The following is a 24279-nucleotide window of genomic DNA, read 5'->3' on the forward strand; positions in this document are numbered from 1 at the left end:
CAGCTTGTCTTACATGTCTACATAATGCATTAAAATTTCATAAAGATCAGCCGCCGTTTTCCCGCCTACCGCCGACAGCGGCGGCTGGCAGCTGCCAAGTAAAGCTGCGGCCGCCGAAATTTATGTTTTGAGATTTCTAATATAAATTCACATAAAGATAAACATTTTCTGAAATTTTTTTTTTTAAATAGAAAATGACAGCCTTTTGAAAATTTTAAGTAAGAAAGTACCTAAAAACAATGGTTGTTAAATAAAAGAGTGAAGGAAGCGAAAATAGACTTTGACTCAATTATATTCGGAAATTTATTATCAAACAGGGGGCATGCACAAATTTTTCAAGCCCTCTAGCTCTAATAGGAGCTGAGATAATAGAGCGGTTTTTTTGGGGGTAGGGGTTGGGTAATTTTTATTGGGAGGGTGGAGATACCCTCACCCAAATTATTTAAAAACCTTCCCTAGACCTATTAAAAGCTATAAGGAGAATGATATCGGTAAGTAAATTAACTGTATGGAGCACAAAATGTATTTAAATACTGTTGCGCTTATCATAAATTACATCATACTTGTTTAATTTGTAATTTATACTTGTATTGCTGCGCTACTAATGTCTCAAAAACAATAAACTAACTAACAGGAATCTAAAGGGATAAGACAATGGCCGATAAATTGATGTACATCCCCAATGATAATACTCAAATTACCCCTTCTGTATATTAAAATTAATTGTTTAAACGTTTGAAAACTCAACTTATGAATCATCTAATCAAAATTCACTAAAGCCCCAAAGTTGTTAAGCCAATGAATAAGAAAACGTTATTATAAAACATTGGTAACTAGTGTAATATACTTTATTGTCCCCTCCCTCTTTGAAAGTAACTAACAACTGAATAAAGTAGAAGTAATATTACTGTGTGACGCTCAGAATATATTTCTAAATAATGTAAAGGCCCCCTTTATTGTTTCTTGAAAACAATAGATTTCATTTTTAGCAAAAAAAATATTTGTATAAACTTATTTTAGTGGTGAGAGAACAATGGCAGATGGATTATTTATTTATCCAACCTGGAAGGATCTCGCTAACCGCTGAACCGATATGGTTCTCCTTTATAGTGAAGCTTCTTATATATCAAGGAAAGGTTTTTAAGTATAATTGGGGAGGATATCTTCACCCTCCCAATAAAAGAAGACTACCCCCTAGAATATTTTTTTAAAAATTTTTATTGAGAACAGGGAGGTCGACTTTTCCCCCCTTGGAGCCCTAGAGGTTCCAGGGAGGTAGCTGCTAGTGTTATAAATATGGCAGTATTTATAAAGTCAAAATCTACAATTGCTTTAAGTTCGATTGTCTATCCATTTTTATATTCCGTGATTTATTGGCATTACCTGTCGATAACTAGTATTTGCATTTTGCACCACCTTCAATTCAACTAAAAGTTCGATTAAAAATATATAATTTTACTGTACAATGGTTCACTTTTCATTTTCTCTAAATTTTTTTTTATCTTTTTGTTCCTGAGCTGTGTTATTTATTATTTTTTGTATTTTTGTAGGAGCACCGTAAAAGTAAGGCGCTACAATAATACTTTCGGGAAAAGCCTTCCATCTATCCTCCCCTTTTACATCCCTTTCCCCTCCAATGTATTTATAATCCTATTTTGTTCATTTCCTAATTGTATCAATTATATTAAATCTATCTTACCTATAATCATATATATTTAAAATTCTACTGTTTTTATTTAAAGCGAAGCTTTTCCATAATTATAGTCAGTCCGTTTATATAATCTGATTATTCAGTTTTGATACGCTTTAAGTGTTTCTGTTAATGTTCGTTTGTCCTGCCGTTTCCGAGCTTCACCTCTATGGATGTTGTCATCCTTGTATTTTATAAGTCTTTTCTTAACTTTTAATTGCAAACAAAAGCTTGCTTTGCTGGGCTTCGAACCCAAACTGTCACTTTACAAGGGAAACTTCTAAAATAAGTGATTTTGAAGCTTTTTTAGCAAGAAATGTAAAGGGAAGTGAATTTGTATAGAACATGTATTGCTGCGGCTATGAAGAGAAGCTTTTCAGGGACCTAAAGGGATAAGACAATGACAGATAAACTGATGCACACAATTTGATGATATACACAAAGTTACCAATACTCTAGATTACAATTAATGGTTTAAACGTTTGGACACTCAACTTAATGAACCAACCAACCATAATTTAATAACAGTCCCCAAAGTTGTTAGGCCAACAATTAAGAAAAGGGATCATGTAAACAGCACATTGTCCCCTGATATAGTGGCTACACTAAAACTTAAAACATAAAATTAATTTGCCCCCTGTGAGGTTTGAACTCACGACCCCTGGTTTACGAGACCAGTGCTCTACCACTGAGCTAAAGGGGCTAATTAAGAAATTGATTAAAATCTAATAAAAAAAACCTAATATAAATAAACAAAAATGACACCAAGCATAAGAGCGAAGCTCTAAAATAAAAAGGATGAACAAACGAACATTAACACTTGAAGAGTGTCAGAACTAAATAATAATTCTAACATGCCTATGTAAATGTAAACATTAAGCCAGTGATGCACGGACAAACCAACATACAGACCCTAATTATAGAAAAGTTTGGCTTTTGAGAATATTGTTTTGTTTCATATGACAATGTCCTTAGCAACTACTTTTATTTAAATTTATATCTACAAAATTGTGACGCCATAACTTACAAAGCAATCACGAAACCTCCGTGCTTTTTAAAAGCAAAGCTTTCTATAATTATGTACGTCATGGACGGTTAGCACTTTTCGTTAATTTAAACAGGTTAGAATTGTCCTATCGATCCTAACTTTGTATGGTGATTCATGTAGTAGTTAGGTTCGATTTTAAAAGCGTAGCAACTCTATAATCGTTACCAGAATGAACATACGTCCATTTTAAACATGTACTGATTTTTAACTTTTTTAACAACTAATTTTTATAAAATTATCCGATTGATTTGATTTTTTGAGTACTGATTCCAATTACAATAAGGTACAATATCATAAGCGAAGCATCTCTATAATCAAGTCCTAAAAATGTAAGTATGTCCTTAAACAGTTATCTGTATTTAAGAAGTTCTGCAACAAATTTACGTATAATTTTATCAAAACTTATATATTTATAGTTTGTATATTAAGTTCTGCCGCTCTACTAGAGTTAATGTTCGTTTTTTATACCGCTTCAGAGCTTCGATTTTATGGATGTTGTCGTCCTTGTTAAAATAAGATCAGTCTTATTTTGAAGATTTAGAAATTTAAATATAGTAGATATTATAATTTTGTTTATAACAACGTTTTACATTTTATTGTTAAATTGACAGCATTCTTTTAATCAAAATAATATCAAAAGTTATGTCACATTTCCATATGTTTAGCAACAGGGGATGTAGCTCAGTGGTAGAGCGTCTGATTCGCATTTAGAAGGCCTCGGGTTCGATCCCCGACATCTCCACTAAATAATTTTAGTTTGATTTAAAATTTATAGACGTCTTCTGCATAATGTTTGAAATAACATTTCTCTATTTTTATCCAGGGATTTAAAGGGATAAGAGAATGGACGATAAATTGATATAAATCCCCAAAGTTACCCCTTCTCTAGATTACAATTAGTGGTTGAAACGTTTGGACACTCAATTTAATAAACAAACCAATCAAAGCCTTTAAATTTGTTAAGCCAACGAATAAGAAAACTTCATTAATAAACAGCCCATTGTCCCCTAGCTCTCGGTCTAATTTTTACCACTTACTACCAATGCAATATTTGTTAATAAAACTAAAATTAAATGGGCTCGTCCGGGAATTGAACCCGGGACCTCGCGCACCCGAAGCGCGAATCATACCCCTAGACCAACGAGCCACTTATACAAATTAGGCTAAAATTGTTGAATAAACTACAATTTGTGTCCACGATTAGCTCTTGAGACATAAAACCTGTATCAATTAAAATCTATAATTTATCATGAGCTGGATCTTTAAATCATATAAGTAGTGAGGCAGATCGGGGTACGCCAGCTTTCCACCAATGAGTGCACAGCATTTTATGAAATGCCGCGCTGTGATTGGCTGAATTTATCATGGTCTGTTGGTAATGCTACAAATTTAAGTTTTAAGGTTTTTTACTTTCTTATTTTTATATTTTTATGAAACTACCTAAACATCTGCTCTTTAAATGACTATGTCATTCCATTCTTTATTTTTGCTCTGCTACTCATTAATACTCTCATATCCTTGTTATACGATCTTATTTACATAAATTTGTCAGATTTAAATAAACCATAACGTTGTCATCAATGAGAAGCAGCTTATAGTGCCTAATAAAAAATTACGTTATACACAGACAAAGATAAATTCTATGATTGTAATTGACCAATGGTAAAATATATACTGGCCTATCATTGGTCATTTGTATTGTATGACGTAATTTTTTATTAGGCACTATAAGCTTCTTCCATCAATGACAACTAATATTTTGAAGAACATGGTAATCCCACCAAAAAAAAAGATGTCTGAAAAGTATTTACAAGTACTATAGAGAAAACAAACAATATAAAATAACGAGGATATAGCCTATAGGCGTTCATATGGGTGTTGTGGGGGTAAGAAGGGTATTTTATGTTATTCCATATTAGCTGGTACGCCTCTAGAGGCCCTTAAGTTGGGTTAGGGGGGAGTAGACCTCCTGCCCATTTTGAATTTGGGCTTTAAAAAGAAAAAGTAATAAAACATTTTTTTTCTTGAGAGGTTAGTGGTACCTTCCCTCAAAATAGTTATCTACCTTTCCTGGACTAATGAGAAACTACATTGGATGACCGTATCGGTTCAGTGTTCAGCAGTTAACGAGATCCTTAGGTACATATACATACATCCTTTAACTTTATTATGAGGATATTGTACAAGAATTATGTTATATACCTGCTTATTTTGAAACCCTAATGCAAATATTTCTTGCCAAATAATTCAACTATTGTATTCAATTTTGTGGGTTAAGCTTGATTTTCATGTTTTAATTATCATTAAAAGGGTATGTTTTAAGTAATATAGGGTGAATGTCCCACCTTATGTTGGAAAGAATTGCCCTATCTATTTAATACTTGTCATTTGGCTGAATGACCTACAGACCGACCAAGTAAATATATAATTGGTCAGATTAGTACAGAAATCTTCATAAAAATAATTCAGCCATTTTGAAAAGCAACCAAGCACTCTTTTCTCATATCTTTCATACAGACATACGGGCGGTCGGACATTTATATTTATATAGAGTAGCTTTGCTTTCAAAAATAACACTTGTGTGTCTTAGAAATTCCAAACTTTATGACAAATACAAATGGAAATAATAAAATAGTGTCAGAGATCTACAGGGATAAGTTAACGGGCGATAAATTGATGTACATCCCCACTGTTAATACACAAAACTACCCCTTCTGTAGATTAGAATTAGCGGCAAAACGTTTGAGCACTCAACTTAAAAGTCCCCAAAATTGTTTAGCCAACAACGTTATTATAAAACTTTGGGGAATAGTGTAAGAACAGTCCGATGTCCCCTCTTTCTCTGAAAATATAGTACTGAAAGAGAATAACAAAAAAAGCTATCAGCAATCAAATTATAATGAATTAAACCAACATGTACCAATTAAAACAACTGCTGCTGCTATGTCAGGTGCACGTATAATATAAGTATAGAATGCCTAATCCCATAAAAAAAAGAACCGACATGAAGGACTTTGCTACATAAATTCTTACACAAATAAGGTTATCCAGAAGTGTCTAAACTTTTCCACATTTTTACAGAGTTCAGATTGAACTAAAGGGGTATAGTAAAGTTTATCATAATTGGTACGTCACATTATTTTGAATAAAAATTTTACTCTTCGAAGAATTCGTTTACTTACTCACATTCCATTGGTTATTATAGCTTTTCTTTGCTCTCATTGGTCAATAGTTTTATTTATAAGAATAAAGTGTTCTAAGAATCCCTCCTTATACGCGAATTTTTTCAAACTAACAAATACAAAAAAATCCATTTTTAGCTGAAAAAAAATATTTCTCTATAAGCGGTAAAAAACTTATTTAATTGTAAAAATAAATTACAAATTTATTAAATAAATTATGAAATTTGAAAGTAAGCTTTATACAATTATGTGAAAAATTGCCCGAAAATACAGAGAACGCTCACAAAGAACGCCCACAAATACACCATACGAGTTGACGCTTGCGCAAAATAATCCCAAACTTTGTTTGAGCATGCGCAGAATAATATTATCTGCTTTTGCGCATGCGCATTACAATTTTATTATTAACGCATGCGCATAAGTGACATTATATTTCGGAGCGCGGCTTGGTAATGATTCCAAACCAAACATTTTGAAACTTTGAAATAAAATATAAACAATAAACAAAATTTATACAGTTTTAGTTATTTTTGTTAATTTAATAGTTACTTTTTACTTTATTTATCAAATTAATGTTTAACTTTTTGTTTTCGGTATCAAATTTTATATTATTAACTATTTTGCTTGAAAAAATGATATTTTAAAATTTATTACTTAGACTTACCCCAAACAGTGTAGTTACTAAAGCGGCTTATTTAAAAAATACGTAATTAATTTAAATTTTGTATTATAAGCGATTTATCAAAGTAAAAACCCATTCGTTATGCTTTTATTAAACTGTTTTTGAGAGTGATATAAATTAAGTAACATAATTCAGGTTTGAATTACACTTGTTAAATTCATATATATATATTCGTCGAGATGTGCCTGTTATTAGGCCGAGACATTTCTAATGTTTTCCATTACTCTTATGATAATCTTATCGGTTATGATTTTTTGAAGATTATTGGTATTGATACTAAAAATAAAACTATCTTTGCCAGTTTTGATAGTTCTATTGTAAGGTTTCTAACGATTTATTACGCCTATTTATGGGTCACTGCATTTCCCCAAAATCAGACTTGCGTAAATAATCAATGTAAAAGTAGTACTCTATATTCTTGAATTTTGTTGTATTATATTTTTTTCAGATTTAAATGATAATGAGATAGGAGAGTCTATTACTTTCAAATATGGACGGCCAACAGGTATTAATGGAATAATATTTGAGTAGCGTAGCTTCAATCATAATAAGGCCATTACACCTCAATTGTTTTTGTATAATTTTGGATTATGAAACAATAACATTATACCTAGACAAAAAAGTTTTACTAGAAGTTGTATTATTTGTTACTGTTAAAATAATTGCCAACAGGTATGATTAAAATTTGAGAGGCAGAGCTTCAATCATATTGAAGCTATTTCATTTATTTTTGCGTCATGACACCTGTCAAAAAATTATTATACATTGCACGAAAAGCTGCCAAAAATGCATTATTTTGGTCAGCTAAAATATTAAAAATACCTCTATGCATATTTTTTGTCATTCTATTTCATTCCCTTAAAAAAACAATTGTTATTCCTGTATCGCTTCGAAACCGATTAATATCCGTTGAATTTGAACCGGTTCTTTCTTAGCCATACTGTAAATCATTTATCGTATTTTATCCCTTTTTCTACGAACCTAAAAACCAAATTTGATAGCCTTTTCTGCGGATTCTCGGAGCTAACAAAACTAGTTTTACGCTTAAAATTGTACATTTTTATATCCGCGGAAAGCTGTTTATAAAACGATGCCTAACTATTACTGTTTTAACCTTAGGTTTATGTGACCGGCGCAGATGGCGAGCAGATGGTTCTGTCGGGACCTGAGGCTGCAGCGCTTTTAGAGCAGGCTGGAATTAATCTTCATAATGGACAGGTAGACAGTCGATTCAGGGAGAGAGGGAAATGCAGGCTGGCCACAAACATACTATTTCCACTATTTCCACTATTTTTGCATACTATGCAAACTATTCCAAAAAAATATGCTATTTCCACTATTGTCCAAAATTGCATACTATTTCCACTATTTCTTTGGATTTCAGATAAATCTTCAATTTTTAGGTAACTAAAACAAACTGATTTTTTTGATCATGAAAAGAAAGCCAAGTAGCAGGTTTCATCGCATTTTCACAGTATCTTTTCTCCTATTTCTAGTCCCTGCGGGGGGCTCTAACCCTGCGGGGCAATCATTAACACTTACCTAACCTAAATGCCTATCTATGCTACTGTGAAATGCGGCAAACTCGCTACTTTGTTTTCAATTTTTTTTTAGAAATGTTTCCAGAAGAAAGTAGTCTTTCAGTTCAGATTGTTGTACCTTTATTGAAAGTTATTGGTATTTCTACATTCAATGTAAAGATTTCTCCTTTTAAATTTTAATATCATTGAGGAGTACTTTTATTATTAAATGATCCTACAGGTTACTGAGGTTTATGATTAACTCCTAACAAACTAATATAAATATAATGTGTTTCTTTATGTCATTAGAAAGATCCTCTCATTTTGTTGTAAAATATTTATTATTTGAACTTTTATTATTATTATTTATTAAACCATTTAGGAGGGATTATTTACCCCCCCCCAAAAAAATAAAAAATCTCTAATAAAAAAAATTTTTGGCGCGCGCGCTTCGCGCGCATTTTTAATACTATATATTTAACAAAATTTAAATTACCCCCCCCCAAAAATTTTTCCCCGGGGGTAAATTTGGGAGGGGTAAACTAAATTTACCCCTGCCAACAGATTTCAGAGGGGGTAATTACCCCCTGTTGTAACTTTATCGCGACGTAAAGGAAGTAATTTGAGGAAATCAAATGTCGTCTTCAATTCCCAAGTTGAAGACGACATTATTGTCTTTTTATTAGTTTTGTTTTGGTTAATAATCATAAAAACAGACATAAAAATTCCTAAAAGAAAGGAGATTGAAAGGACACTCCAAATATTTACTACTCTTAGTTTCTTATCATAAATTAGTTTTTATTACTTAATACATACCCAGAATTTAAATTCTTAATATGTTTTAAATCATACAATTTCAATAAAAATTCATATTGAAAGGGATAGAGTACAATTTCTTTCAATTTCTGTTAAATAATTTGCGCAATATTATTTATAAGTAAGTAATATTGCGTGGCATTCAAAATGAAAGAGGAAAAATGCTAAAGCTATGTTTTTATTTAGTTTGATAGGTTATAGAGGCTGCTGATAATTAAGTTAGAACATAAATGAACATTTAGTTTTACCTTATTTTTTATTAAGTATTCAACTATGTCGTAATCCTAATGACATTCCCACAACATTAATGCAAATTTAATCATGCTGTATTTTATACTAGCGGTTATACCCCAAGCATAATGGAGCTCTGTATAATCAAGGGGCTAGAAAAATCGCTTAAAACGAAGTTTATAAGCTTACCTAAAAGAGAAAACACAGTTAAGTAGTTTTGAGATCTTAATATACAAAAAAAACCTGCTTAGTAGAATAGGACATTTAAGCCAATAAATAAGATACTTTATTATATCCAGGGTTTCGGATCCGCATTGATTTTATGCGGATCCGGATCCGGATCCGGATCCTCAAAATTTGGTCAGTGCGGATCCGGATCCGGATCCGGATGCGGATCCGGATCCTACTGGATCCGGATCCGGATCTTTGACAATAAAAATAAAATCACCAAATTTTTCAAAAAAATTTTATTCTTTAATTCGAAGTCAAAAATACTTTTAATTTTCAAGTCTGAACCTAAACCTTAAAGATTGGCTCTCATCAAGAGAATGTCTGAGATTTTATATAAATTTAGGTAGATTTTTCCATTTTTTCCGCATTTTTTGGAGTCTAAGGATCCGGATCCGGATCCGCATTTTTTTGCGGATCCGGATCCGGATCCTTGGACTCAAAAATATGCGGATCCTTGCGGATCCGGATCCGGATCCAGATCCGGATCCGAAACCCTGATTATATCAATTTGATATATTAATGCAAATTTTTAAGAAAAACCTTATTATAAAACTTTGGGGACTAAAGTAATTATCCCCTCCATGCCTGCAAAATTTCCCTATTAGTTTTTAATCCTTAATATATATCATTCATATATACATATAATGTGAATAATTCGTTATTGATTGATTGCTATCCTTTTATTGATTGCTATTTGAATTAATTTTGCAAAAAGAATTAAGTACATATTTCATTCTGTCACACTATAAGAGTTATTGTTTGTTTGTCCTTCCTTCTGATTGTAGAGCTTTGCTTCTATGGATGTTGTTATCCTTGTTGAAATAAAAATATAAAGAGGAGTGTCCTTTTTTTAAAATATTTGAATTATTTTTTAATAGAAGACGACGTGTCCAAAAAAACATAAATTGAAGACGACATTTGATTTCCTCAAATTACTTCCTTTACGTCGCGATAAAGTTACAACACCCCCCCAAGCAAATTTTACCCCGGGGTAAAAATTTTGGGGGGGGTAAAAAAAATTTGCGGCGCGCTTCGCGCGCCATTTTACCCCCCCCTTAAAAAATTTTTAATCCCCCCAAAATAAAAAGCTTGGACGCCCCTGTCAGAAACTTTACCTTTATTTATTATTATTTATTATTATATTTGAACTTTCAATTTTTTTATATAATATTTCTTTTTAAAATCACGATATGAATTATGACACTGTGCACAACAAAATTATTTTACTAGTCCAAAATTTTTAATAGTCAATAAACAACTTATTTTTTTTACTAATTCTTAGCTCATTTTTTTTTTTTTTTTTTTCAGAATAGAATGTTGGTGTTTGTTACTATGTTTTTCAATCTAATAAGACAAGAAAGTAATGATTTCCTGAGAGCTAACCAACATTTTAAGGCCCTATAGTGTTTTAAATGCTTGCTATTTCATACTATTTTGTTTAAAATGCATACTATTTCATACTATTTTTAAAAAATTTACATACTATTGCATACTATTTACTTTTTTTTTGCATACTATTTTATACTATTTTGAAAAAAAGTCTGTGGCCACCCTGGAAATGAGGTTGTTTATTATACTAGTCCCCAAAGGTTTTATAATAACGTGTTCTTATTATATGGTTTAATAACTTAAGGGACTTTAATTGAATTTTTGATTCGTTGGTTCACTAAGTTGAGCGTCCAAACGTTTCAACCACTAATTGTTAACACAGAAGGGGTAATTTTGTGTATTATCATTGGGAATATGCAATATCCTATCCCTGGGTTGAGAGTCAATTTGTGAAAAAGCATCTCTATATGACTATAATATGTAAGTTTTAAGAAACATATAAAGTAATCCTCTTAATGAAGTAAAAACTAGAATTCTATTCCTTTCTAAAAATACTATGCCTAACTCTAGACAAAATATTGGAAATAGAAAATGTACCAAAGGAAAGATGAAAATATGCATATTAATATTGATTTCAGGTACTTGAGGGAGGCGATGGAATGGTTGGAGTGGGCGTAGATGGGGCCATGATGCATGATGGCGTCGACGAGGGGGCTGAGGGGGAGGGTATTGTGCAAATACCAGAGGGTAGCAGTATTCAGGAGGACGGCAGTATTATAGCTGCCGACGGCAGCCTGCTAGCTCCTCCAGGTTCTGTTATCCAAGGAGAAGATGGCAGCCTAATTATGACACAGGAAGCATCCTTGCTGATGCAAGGAATAGTTGGTGCAGCCGCTCAATTAAACGGCGGCCAAAACGCAGCCGCTGATACAAACATATACGCTACACCGGATGGTAAATTTGTGACGGCTACCGGCCAAGTTGTGAATGCAGATGGCGAGTTGACCGGAGAAATGCTGGAACATGTGATGGATACCACAGCTGCAGCGGGACAAACTGAACAAGGTACCATTATCCTATCAAAATAATGTAGTAAGGTTTTTTGTCTGCAGCTTAAGATTTATGTAACTAATAAACCGTTTGGGTTTACTATTTTAGGGAAGCTTCACATAGGCCCTATGATGGTTTTATTCTTATTTGTATTTCAGATTTAAGTCTTGAATTGGTTTTAGGTTTTTTTTCTACCCTTCCTTTCTAGATGCGAGAGGCGCAGCCGATAGTATTCTTAGAAAATATTTATGGCACGTTTAATCAAATTTCCTTCTGACAAATTTTTTTAACAGTAATATAAAATGTAAAACTTGTCCTCGGTTTGAAGAAATAAAACAGTTCGATTATTCTCCTTATTACCTTCATGGGCAGCCTCTTAGGTCCAAACCAAGTATCTTATCACATAATTTCCTAATATAAAATAAATATATATCATATATTTTCAGATGATGGCTCTAACGCCGTAACAGAGGAACAAAAAGTATCCGAAGAACAGCAAGAAGTTCCGCAAGAGAATCTTGCTATTTCTGCTGCTGAAGACTCGGTGGGTAAAGAACAGACAGTGCCAGAGATTAGTGAACAGTTGCAACAGGAAAATAATGCTTTACTTACATAAATAACTATTTTCAATTAAAAATTTGCTATTACTTCCGCATATTGTTATATCCGTGAAATATTTCAAGTTTAGTTAATCTATAATAGTTTTTTTGTGAGGATGGAAATAATATTGAATGGTAATAATTTACGGATAATTTATGTGAAAGTGTTAGATTACGCCTATTTTATATAAAAAGATTTTTAAAGAAGGTACGGGCCCTTCTTTTTCTAAAGTTTAGTGGATACTGATTATTTGAGAGCCTCTTCATGCAACTATTCCCTTTAAATCTTTGAATTTGTTAAATATGTCAAGTAACACATTTATCTAATAACAGGACGAAGTAATCCAATCCAGCGAAACTGTGGCTACAGATCAAAATGATGGCCAAGTTGTTGAAAACTCAGAGCCTATGCAGGTTCAGGAGCAAGGTCAGGTTGTCCAACAACAACCTGATGAATCTAATCCTCCTGCCGAGGCTACTAACAACACTGCACAGATTGATACTATTGCCACGTCAAGTGAGCCCGAAGTGAAAACTGTTACGTCAGAATCTAATAGTGTTATGGAAACTGATTCTTCTGCAGGAATGTAGATTTTTATTTGGTCAGAGTTTTTGTTGTATTTTCATGTAAAGGGATAATATACAATCATTGTGTATGAACTTTTTTATTACCCCCAAAATAGTTATAAACCTTCCCAGGACCTATGAGAAGGAGAACCATATCCCCCCCCCCAATTTTTTTTTTGTTGGGGGGGAATTTCATTTTTGGGGGGTTGGGAGTGTGTCCCACCCCCCAAGAAAATAGCTGAAAACCACCACAGGACAATAGGTATATACCCTGAAGAGTAGAATTCGATCGGTTCAGTGGTTACCAAGATCTTAAGGGACAGACGGACGGACAGACATCAAGCTACTTTGTATTATAGATAAAGGGAACCTGTCATGTAAAAGTGGAATTTAAATTATCTCTATCATAAATTGATAAATAAGGCCACAAAATCTCAAATGTACTCGAAATAGCTATTCATAATACCTAGATTGTAGGTATAAATTGTGTTATTTATACTTTATATTTGAGTTTTTGGAATCATATAAAAACCTACATTTCTTCAACAGAAAACGTCGTTGCCGCCCCAAATGAAGCAGTTATATCCGAAGCAGAGCAGCAGCAGCAGTTAGCCGCGGCCAGTATTGCCGTTTCCGCGGCTATCACGTCTGGCGGACAGATGGTGTATACGACCGCGGACGGCTCTCTTGTGTCCGCACCTGAGGGTGCCATTTTAACTAATGCGGGTATGTAAAATTTTTTTTTGTAAAAGGATTTTCATGTGAAATGAAGACGTTTTGTGAAAAAGTGGTGCAACTTAAACTTGTTTGTTTTTTACACGGTATAACAGCTTGAATAAAAAGAACAGTGAACTTCAACTATACATAGGATGGCTGTATAATGTATCTATGTTTTTGAATTTTTTCCTATTGCAACTAAATTACTTTTACATACAGAGTGACTGATAAGAAACAGCTTTTAAGAAATCTAATTAGGATGGTCAATTACCTCCCATTTTTAGGGTCGGATTCGGATCCGAAAAATTAAAAAGTGGATTAATCCGTGGATTATGGATTGCGGATTAAAGCAATATTTTTATAGGATTTAAAAGTTTGGGTATAGTCCCTTACGTGACATTAAGGAGCGTTTCGTCGTATTTTCACAAAGCTTTTCCATGAATTAAGTGTATTAAAAAATATATTATGGCTACAAGATCCCTTATCTAACTGTCATTTTTAAGTAGTGCAATTTTAAACTCAAATATTATTTAGATGGAAATCTTGTGACTGCGGACGGACGGCTGTTGACTAATGCAGACGGGACTCCTGTGAGTGTTGCAGCTGCTGAGGCCGGCCAGCTGCTGGGAGGTCCAACAGGCGGCGAACCTGAAAATATTTTGCCAACAACGGAACACGAGGAAGTCTTTTCTTCCAGCAAGGTACTAAATGAATTTTTATTTTCCTACTTAGAAAATTTGCAACTCTATACATTGTTGACCTTGTTGGGGACTTGGTGTCGCTTCGAGTTTTAGACCTCTCCTCGTACCTTGAAACATGCACCGTTCTAATTGGGGTGTAAAGCGTCCATTCGCCCCATAGACAACCACCACTTTTATTGAAAGACCTTGTATTATAAGTCCTAATTGTGCATGGTAATGAGTTGCGTCTGTTTAGGTCCAAGGCATTTCCCCTACTCTAATTCGCCACCTGACATAACAATAGTAGAATTTTTTTAGCGTCTTACTTCAGTTATGACGCTGTTTTAAGCAGATAATCGATTCTCGAATCTATTACCTCCTCGATGGCAAAATACCCTAGGTGTTTATTTTATTGTATTTATGCATTTCAGAGCCAAGAAAGTTTTGTTGGGAGTGTAGCCGCTAGTCTGTCAACCCCATCCGACGGGGGTATCATGGTTTCAGCAGCTGGTGGCACTATTATGACTGCCACGGATCAAGCTAACTACTCAGTTTTACCTTCAGGTGTGTATTTTATCTAGGTTTTATTTTATCGAAATGCAATAATTACTCGAAATCGTTTAAAAGTGTTCGTATTGTTAAGAAAGGAAGAGAGAAAGATGATAAAAAAATAACAGAATTTATTTATGATCATACAATTTTGTCTTTTGTTGCATGTACGCCAGACAGACGAGGGAAACCAAAATTATATACTGGATGGTCAGTGGTACAGAATCCTCAAAAATTTTAGTTGTTCATCCTGAATTGCAGCTGCGAAATTTTTCTCCCCTCTTTCTGTTCTTATTAACTGTTAACTAGCGGAAGCTCCCCTAGCATAAAAAACCTTACTATTCTATAAAACAGGATAACAATGGTAATTTTCAGGACTGTTAGCTTCAGAGGATGGTGTTATATCTGCGCCAGAAGGAAGCATTATCACAGAGGACGGTAGTCTTGTCAGTGCTGATGGCATTGTTCTGGCCCCACCTGGCAGCATTCTTACAGGTCAGTAGAACAGGGAGGGAGGGAGGGGACATTGGGCTGTTTATTACACTAGTCCCAAAAGTTTTATAAAAACGTTTTCTTATTTGTTGTCTTTAACACTTTGGGGACTTTAATTGAAATTTGATTGGTTTGTTCCTTGTCAAAGGATCCGGATCCGGATCCTTGGACTCAAAAAAGTGGAAAAATCTACCTAAATTTATATAAAATCTCAGACATTCTCTTGATGAGAGCCAATCTTTAAGGTTTAGGGTCAGACTTGAAAATTAAAAGTATTTTTGACTTCGAATTAAAGAATAAATATTTTTAAAAAATTTGGTAATTTTATTTTTATTGTCAAGGATCCGGATCCGCACTGACCAAATTTGGAGGATCCGGATCCGCAAAAAATCAATGCGGATCCGAAACACTGTACAGAAGAGATAATTATGTGTGTCATGATTGGGGATGTACATTAATTCATAATCATCAGCCATTGTCTTATCCCTTTAAAACCCTTGAAAGATGTAGTAAGTAATAAAACTAAAGGAAGGAAATTTTTTTTATTATGTGCTCCAAGGCCTTTACCCTTTCCATTTAATTTATTAGTTTAATGCCTTATTAAAATTAAGGGACAGTTACATGGCGCAAGTTTTTTAAAGAAAACTAATAATGTTTTTTTTTGTACAGAGGAGCAGCAGGCAAAACAGCAGTTGCAAGCGCAGCAACAACAACAACAGTTAGAGCAGCAACAGCAACAGTCTTACATGCCATCTGGTAATCTTATTGGCCTCCAGCTGCCAGATGAGAATGGCGAGGTTCTCTACCTAGATCCAAATGATCCGGCGGCCCAGATACTGCTGCAGGAAGCAGGTATTGTCAAATAATCACCAAAGGGGAAAATATTTTTCGCGCATTTTTCTTAAAGTTGTGTGTAACTGTTTAGTCACATGCTCTTATTGAGATCATTTGTCATTTTCCCCCCTCCTTTGTGAAAAAACTAAAGTAATATGTGGGAGGGGGGATAATATAAATAAAATAAAAAAATAAAAAATTTTTACCATTTTTCCCCTTCCTTTCTTGAAAAAAAACTAGGAGAGAAAAAAAAATTTGCAGCATTGGAAAAAAATTTATCTTGTGCAGAATATATACACCCCTGCAAGAATATCATTACATTTTATTTGTGTTTCCCTTTTCACCAATATTTTACCTTAATTTAGGAATCACCCTTGGTGAGGGTGGCGTGTTAAAAACCGCCGATGGCCAAATCCTAACCAACGACCAGGGCGACCCAATAACCAGCAATTTGAAGCCGCTAGTTTCAACGGCTGCAACAACTACCGCTGCTGTTAGCAGTGCTACGTCTGCGGCGCCCGCCAGAAATAATCTTGTCGGAGATGCGGTTGCGGCAGCCGGCCTTGGAGCGGAGGAATTGGGCAGCGGATTTCAGCTGAACACAGCCCCTACATCAGCTGGTTCTCTTGATCTGGGCAGTGTTACTGGACAGGTATTATTAAGGACCCATGTCAGTCATTCAAAGTTATCAGGGAGGTAGGGGACATTGAGCTGTTATACTGGTCCTTAAAGTTTTATTATAACGTATTCTTATCCGTTGGCTTAACAACTTTGGGCGATTGAGGAATGGGGATAATTTTTAGATTAGGGGAGGGGGGTTTGACCATCCCCTGCATTTTAAATTTTAGTTTTTTTGTCCTGTGAGAGTGGTAGTATTCTTCCCGAAAATGGTTATAAACTTTCCCAGGACCTATGAGAAGCTACCCTGTAAAGAAGAACCATATCGGTTAAGCGGTAAGCGAAATACTTGGGTACAAACATACAGACAAACACACATCCTGTTACTTTATTATAAGGATTGTCCTTGTTTAGACAAGTATGGGTGGCGGAGTACAAAAGACTAAATACCAGAAAATGTCGTACGCTACAAACAACTCCGGATATCCGGTATTAGAAATTAGCCGGATATCCGGTATCCGTCCCAATTCTAATTGATATTATCCTTTTTTAGACAAGTATGGGAGGAGGAGTACAACAGACAAAATACCAGAAAATGTCGTACGCCACAAACAACTCAACTCTTGGCTCTACTCCTATGGCTGCTACCCAGTCACCCAACCTTCAGTCCACACCAGGTAACAACAGGGTCCCCAAAGTTTTATGATATCGTTTTCTAATTCGTTGGCCTAATAACTTTGGAGACTTCAGTGAATTTTGATTGGTTGGTTTATTAAGTTAAGTGTCCAAACGTACATCAATTTATCGGCCATTGTCCTATCCCTTTAGTTCCCTAAATAATCTGGGACAAGTGACCAGGCTTCTGATAAACAATTCTTTCTAAATAAAAATTTCCTCATAACCCTCTTCCCATATTTCTCCCTTTCTTGCCCATAATTGAGGATTGGCACCATATCTCTTGAACTTAAAATAAAAAAAATAATTAGATTGATTCCAGTTTTGTTAGACCTCAGGGACCGAAGACCCTGACAAGCTAAACTAGTATTAATATTAAGATATTTTAGCATGGCTCAGAAATGGTTGATTGATTGATTGATTAGCCTCCAGGGGAAATCTCGTCAGTTGATGAATTTTTGTGTTCTGTTCAAGTTACACCCTCGTCAAGTTTCAGAAAATTCGCCGCCAGAACAGGCTGAGTCCATAATGATAAAACAGTTAAATGTGTGGGGTTTTTGGGGCAGTTAAACAGGTGAACAGTGTCATGGGGGGTTTGTTTGCAGAGCGGGCATTTATCTTCTATATTATCGTCAATTCTGTGTAAATAAGAGTTTAGTAATCTACTATAACCAGATCTTAGTTGAGATAACTGTGAGCGTACAGATCTTGTTAGATTGGCCTCCATTTTGTTGACCTCTGGTGGATTAACCTGAAGTACTTTGTTGGGTGGATAGTTAGCCAAGATTCTAACCATCGGTTATGAAGTCATACCAAATAATATTTTATTTCGTCAGGACTGAACTCTTCCATGACAACGCCCCGAATGGTCCAACAAAGAAGGACTGTTCAGAAATCTGTCAAACGCTCTTCAGGTAATGAAAGCAAACACCTAACTTTTTCACAGGGGTGGATATTCTGAATGGGATCACTTGCTAAAGGGGGGGGGGGGGGAGAAAAGAAATGAAAAAAATAAAGTGAATCTGACAAAAAGTTTATAAAATGAACTGTGAACTCTGGCCGTAGCGCTCGCCTCTCTAGCCTGCCCAGCCGCAGCGCTCGCCCCCCTTGCCTATAACCTAATCTAACCTAAAATAGTTGTTCTCTGGGGGGGGGAGGGGGGGGGGTACTCATATTTTCAAAATTAAAAAAAAAATTCTATGAGGATAATGCCGCTGGTTTCCACCAAAACATTTCAATATTAAATAACTTTTACTGATTTGCAGCTTAAGACGCTATATAGCGATAAGGAAAAAAGCTAATATGAGAAGAAAACTAGAATGGGTGTGCCTTTTCAAATTATCATTGAATGAAAGGTTTCTATGTGTGTTATAATTTTATAAATAGCCAAGGCATTCCCCTCGACCCCTATTAATAATTTATCTATATTTTCAGAGGTTAATATTGGACCAGATCAACAGAAAGTAACCTACACAGTAACCTCAGAAAATGGATATTCCCAGACCTACATGATGATTTGCTCAAAATCATTAGATCAGGTTAGTTTTATTTTGCCTTTTTCTACAAAAAGAAAATACCTATATTTCTTATTTTTATGTGTTCTTAGTTAGGACATTCAAAACGGTTTTTAAAAAGTCAAAACTCTGTTTTCATTAGATAAAATTTTCTTCTGTCGTTCTATTGTTTGTGCATTCAGAAAATAAACTGATGCACAAGATTCATTTCTTCCCCGGCTGGAAACTATTTTACCCCCTCCCCTAGTTTTATCCCCAAGGAGGGGAGAAAAGGAAAAAAATGTTTTTATTTTTCTTAATTTTTACATTTTTCCCCCAACAACATATTCTTATTTATTTTAACCCCCCCCCCCCCCCCTTTAGCAGGGTCAATTTTACAGAATATCCTGAAGGCTTAGAATATCATGAATACTAATCTTATTTGATTTTAGAACACCCTGATCAACACCCTCATCAAGAACATATCTAACGACCCCAACCACAAGGGGAAGAAGACCATCAAAATCACGCAACACAAATACGGACCTAAAAAGGCCAAGGCATGATTCTCATTGTTGGTGGAAAATCTTTTTTCAAAGGATTTTAATGAATAATTTGTTAAGGAAAGAGAGAGGGGGCATGGACTGTTTATTACACTAGTTCCTAAAGTTTTATAATAACGACTTTTATTGAATTTTGATTGGTTGCTTCATTAAGTTTATAATCCATACGTTTCAACCACTAATTGTAATCTACAGAAGGGGTAATTTTGTGTAACATTTTAGGGACGCACATCAATTTCTCAGCTATTGTCTTATCCCTTTAGATCTACGAGCTATACCTAGTTTGCTGTGACCTATTATTTTTTAAAGGAGAATACTAATAGAGGGCCCTTGAATAAAAGATAAATCATAAAATGAATTGAGAATCAATAATATAACAATGGCTACACACACACACACAGAATCAATAATATAAAAATAACAGATGGCCTCGACCCCTGCAACCCCGGCGCAGCAACAACAAACACCGCAACAACAATTCAGACAACAGCCACAGCCCACAACTGTGTCACCAACAAAAACTGTTTATAGCAGGTAATGTGTTTCACAAATTATACTTTAAATATTTTTATTAACTTAGGAAATTTAGTTTTTTAGATTTGTTCCCTTATAAGAGCATATTAATTAATAAAGATTTCCATATGGTTAGCTCTTAAATTTCAAGCATGATAAGCTCTAACAAACATTCATCAAGTTTACTAACAGGGGTGTTTATTTTGCACAAGATTTATTTCTTCTCCCCTGCTGAAAAAATATTTTATTTCCCCCTCCTCTATTTTTTTCCCTCCACCATATTTTTCTTGTTTTTTCCCTCCAAGGAGCAAAAAAATTTTTTTAAAGTTTTCAGGACTGTTTATTTCTTCATTTCCCCCTCTCTCCTCTTTATTTTTCCCCCATATCCCCCCCTTTTAGCTGGGAGAAGAATGCAGGATAGTACCCCGGACTACTAAATAGAATAATTATATAATATTAAAATTTATTTTAGGAACTATGTACAACAACAACAACAACAAACACCTGTGGCCGCCCCGGGGATACGCCAAATCCAGCAGCGAACTTTGGCGGCTACACCCGCAGCCCCAGTCACTCCTGTAGTACAGCAGCAGCCGACTACACCTGTCCATGAGACTATTATGCCTGTTGTTGAGGAGGCACCGCTTAGTCTTGAAGACTTTGTCGATCAGGTGCGTCATTAAAATTAGGGAGAAGGGCACATTTGGCTTTTTATTACACTAATCATCAAAGTTTTATTATAACGTTTTCTTATTCGTTGGCTCAACAACTTTGGCGACTTTAAATGAATTTTGATTGGTTGGTTAATTTAATTGAGTGTTCGAAAGTTTCAACCAATAATTTTTATCTACAGAAGGGGTACTTTTGTGTTTCCTTATTGGGGTTGTATATTAATTTATCGACCATTGTCTTATCCCTTTAGATTCATAGTTAAATAATGCTTTTTAATTTAAGTTGGGCGATACAATAAATAATGGAGAGGCTAAAGTTATTGTGAGATGTAACTATTGTACTTCATTTAGATCAGGTAATAGATTCATATTTATTTGTAGTAACAGAATCTTTCTTTGTTTGTCTGTGTTTTCTGAAGGATCTCGCTAACCGCTGAACGCTTTTTTGATAAAAGTAGATTTTGTTTGTTTTTCCGTTAAGAATAAGCTAACCTCTGAACCAATTAATTTTTTGTTTACTATAATATTTACTTATTAGTGAAACTTTAACTAGTTTTGCTACTTTTTTAAAATCAAGATTCCTAAAATTTTAAGTTTAAGTTTAAAAGTTTTAGTTTTATCGATATTAATATGTTTTTAAACAAGTGCAAAGGCCATAGTTCAATAGATAACCAATACTTAAATTTATTAATGTTTATAAAAATCACGATTTTGTGTAATAAATTGTTTTATTTTAGTGTTAAATTCTCAAACTTGGGAGAACATTTTGAATCATATTCTCCCCGTGGCTAGGGAGGAGCTACACACCGCCTTCTATGGAAATATTCTTAGGAACTTTTCCAGGGGATTAAAGGTGAGAGTTTTAAAAATGCACTTATTTCAGAGTAAGAGAGGACAATGAGTTGTTTTATTACACTAGTCCCCTAAGTCTTATAATATTAGCGATTTCTTATTGGTTGGCCAACAACATTGGGGACTTTAATGAATTTTGATTGGTTGGCTTATTGTGTTGAATATTCAAACGTTTTAACCATTAATTCTAATTTACTGAAGGGGTAATATTGCGTACCATTAATGGCGATTGACATTAATTTATCGGCCATTGTCTTATCCCTTTAGATCCCTGTGATTTATCTCATTTCTCAAGGCCAAAAACCAGTGATTATTGTCTTTGAGATAAATGTATATGTGCCTTAAAATGATAAAATTCCATTCTAGATTCAAGTATTGGGGAGAACAAAAGAAATTTGCGAAGTAAATGTTTCTCATGGTTTGGTATGTAGGTAAGTTTTACATCAAGCTATTTATAGTGCCTATAAAAAAAGTGACGTCATACAATACAATTGACCAATGATAGGCCGATACACAGACTAAATGACGAATGGCAGGCCAGTATACATTTTGATTTACCAATGGTAGGCCAGTATGACGTCATTTTTCATAGTCAAAATGAAAAGCTTCGATTTACATGTTTCATATAACTTTTAACGACTATCTATCTATTATAGGAGGACAGAAGCATGGTATCTTGCTGTCTATCTATCTAACCACTATCTATCTAACCACTATCTATCTATAATAGGAGGACAGGAGCATGGTATCAAGTTCACAAGCCCAGCATCCAATTAGCTATCCAGCTAGCGACGCATATTGCTGCCGTTCAACCCGGAGTTTCAGGAATAAATTCTTATTTACTAGTTATTTAACGCATCATATTATAAACAGCTTTCCGCAGATATAAAAATGTACAAATATTAAAACCAGTTTTTAGCCCGGCATCCCGGGGCATACAGTCCATGCACTAAATTTTTAATCCCCTACCCACTGCAACCCCTTTACAGATTTAGATTGGTTTGATTGAAATTCTGTGCTGTAGTCTGCTGTTCTTTGTCAACTAAAAATAAAATACTGTAAGTTTAATTGCGCTACAATTTGGGTATTATTATCCTTGCTTTTTAAATTTATCTTAATCATTATTTTTCAAGTTAAATAAAGAATTGTGTTAATCAGGACCGTATGGAGCAAGGCCGCGCGGTAACTCTATCATTTGTCTGTTCTGCTCTTCACCTTATACAGCAGATGATTATCAAAAACATCTTAATCCACATTTAGGTAATTATTGAACAGATAGACCAGATAAATTTAAAAAATACAATTATACACACAATGATCTACATTACAGCTTGTTGTCAGAGAGAGAGAGGGGTCAATGGGCTGTTGATTACACTAATCCTAGTTTTACAAAAACGTTTATTCGTTGGCTTAACATTTTTAGGGACTTACTGGTGGTGGTTTAATAATTTGAGTGTTGAAACGTTTCAACCACTAATTTTTAACTACAGAAGGTGTACTTTTGTGTTTCAACATTGGGGATTTACATCAATTTATCGGCCATGTCTTATCCCTTTAGATCCCTGGCTTGTTAAGTTACATTTGAAAGAATTGGATTGGCTTAAAACATGTACAGAACTAAATCTTTGTTTAGGACAAATCTATCCTTGTTTACTGTTGATCGCCGGAGCTTATTGTTCAAACAGTTTTGAATCTGAGATTAAGAAACTTGTGTAAGTATTTTATTTATCTTTGAAATGTTTTTTTAGCTCAATCTTTCTCTTTTATTATTTGTGTTTATATTATAGCTCGAGCATGATTATGATTCTTTTATTAAAAACTAACGCGCGACCGTGGCTCAACACGTAGTGCATCTGCTCGTCGTCAGGGAGGTGATACGTTCGAATCTCGGCCAGATAACTAAAGACGTTAAAAATGGTTCCTACAGCTGCCTTGTCAGGTGCGCGACATAAATAGTTAGAGTAAGAGAAATGCCTTGGGTCATAGACAGGCGCAACTCGTTAAAATGCACCCTTAGGATTTCTCAGACAAAGGTCGTGTAATTAAATGGCTGGTTGTCTGTTGGATGTTACTTAACCTAATAGGCTAGTATCCTTGGGTGTTGTTAGAGTCTAAATGACCACTTAATAGATCTTACTATCTATCTAGACAATGTGGAAGCTGTGACGAGGGTGAGCATCAGGACCTAAGATTCCTTCCCTGCTCAAAATTCTATCCATCTATCTATCTTATCTATCCTATCTATCTATCTATCTAGACAATGTGGAAGCTGTGACGAGGGGGAGCATCAGGACCTAAGATTCCTTCCCTGCTCAAAATTCTATCCATCTATCTATCTTATCTATCCTATCTATCTATCTATCTAGACAATGTGGAAGCTGTGACGAGGGGGAGCATCAGGACCTAAGATTCCTTCCCTGCTCAAAATTCTATACATCTATCTATCTTATCTATCCTATCTATCTATCTATCTAGACAATGTGGAAGCTGTGACGAGGGGGAGCATCAGGACCTAAGATTCCTGCCCTGCTCAAAATTCGCCGCCGAATACAGTTGTACTAAAAAGCTGCAGGCCACAGTAGAGAGCTTTAGGGATAACTTTGACTCCAGAGGGTTTTTACAGGTATGGGCTGTTTATTACACTAGTCTCCAAAGCTTTACAATAACGTTTTCTTAT

The 24279-nt window shown here is 34.6% G+C and overlaps 1 protein-coding gene and 3 non-coding genes across 8 annotated transcripts in view; 2 read left to right on the forward strand and 2 right to left on the reverse strand.

The window, feature by feature from the left end:
• Positions 1 to 2321: 2321 nt before the first annotated feature.
• TRNAT-CGU (transfer RNA threonine (anticodon CGU)) lies at positions 2322 to 2393 on the reverse strand. Its single transcript has one exon. It is a non-coding gene; the product is annotated as a tRNA-Thr (tRNA).
• A 1015-nt stretch (positions 2394 to 3408) lies between these two features.
• TRNAA-CGC (transfer RNA alanine (anticodon CGC)) lies at positions 3409 to 3480 on the forward strand. The gene has a single exon. It is a non-coding gene; the product is annotated as a tRNA-Ala (tRNA).
• A 333-nt stretch (positions 3481 to 3813) lies between these two features.
• Positions 3814 to 3885, reverse strand: TRNAP-CGG (transfer RNA proline (anticodon CGG)). Its single transcript has one exon. It is a non-coding gene; the product is annotated as a tRNA-Pro (tRNA).
• Positions 3886 to 7019: 3134 nt separating this feature from the next.
• LOC145304306 (uncharacterized) overlaps positions 7020 to 24279 on the forward strand; it is a 42622-nt gene continuing 25362 nt past the window's right edge. For 4 of the 5 annotated variants that reach the window (XM_080146173.1, XM_080146174.1, XM_080146170.1 and 1 more), the window contains exons 1-24: positions 7020 to 7107; positions 7722 to 7820; positions 11368 to 11794; positions 12226 to 12366; positions 12707 to 12958; positions 13492 to 13671; positions 14197 to 14363; positions 14774 to 14906; positions 15267 to 15386; positions 16053 to 16235; positions 16583 to 16869; positions 17389 to 17512; positions 18347 to 18424; positions 18945 to 19048; positions 19456 to 19563; positions 19991 to 20100; positions 20552 to 20750; positions 21034 to 21106; positions 21488 to 21603; positions 21969 to 22033; positions 22333 to 22423; positions 22757 to 22862; positions 23236 to 23314; positions 24078 to 24225. In XM_080146173.1, coding sequence (XP_080002299.1) covers positions 7093 to 7107; positions 7722 to 7820; positions 11368 to 11794; positions 12226 to 12366; positions 12707 to 12958; positions 13492 to 13671; positions 14197 to 14363; positions 14774 to 14906; positions 15267 to 15386; positions 16053 to 16235; positions 16583 to 16869; positions 17389 to 17512; positions 18347 to 18424; positions 18945 to 19048; positions 19456 to 19563; positions 19991 to 20100; positions 20552 to 20750; positions 21034 to 21106; positions 21488 to 21603; positions 21969 to 22033; positions 22333 to 22423; positions 22757 to 22862; positions 23236 to 23314; positions 24078 to 24225 — 3405 coding nt within the window. In that variant the 5' untranslated portion in view covers positions 7020 to 7092. The remainder of the gene's footprint in view (positions 7108 to 7721; positions 7821 to 11367; positions 11795 to 12225; positions 12367 to 12706; positions 12959 to 13491; positions 13672 to 14196; positions 14364 to 14773; positions 14907 to 15266; positions 15387 to 16052; positions 16236 to 16582; positions 16870 to 17388; positions 17513 to 18346; positions 18425 to 18944; positions 19049 to 19455; positions 19564 to 19990; positions 20101 to 20551; positions 20751 to 21033; positions 21107 to 21487; positions 21604 to 21968; positions 22034 to 22332; positions 22424 to 22756; positions 22863 to 23235; positions 23315 to 24077; positions 24226 to 24279) is intronic. The other variant, XM_080146172.1, reaches the window with a different exon arrangement.

The sequence above is a fragment of the Acartia tonsa genome, chromosome 13 (genome assembly GCF_053477335.1).
Source record: "Acartia tonsa isolate MP-2025a chromosome 13, ASM5347733v1, whole genome shotgun sequence".
NCBI lineage: Eukaryota > Metazoa > Arthropoda > Copepoda > Calanoida > Acartiidae > Acartia > Acartia tonsa.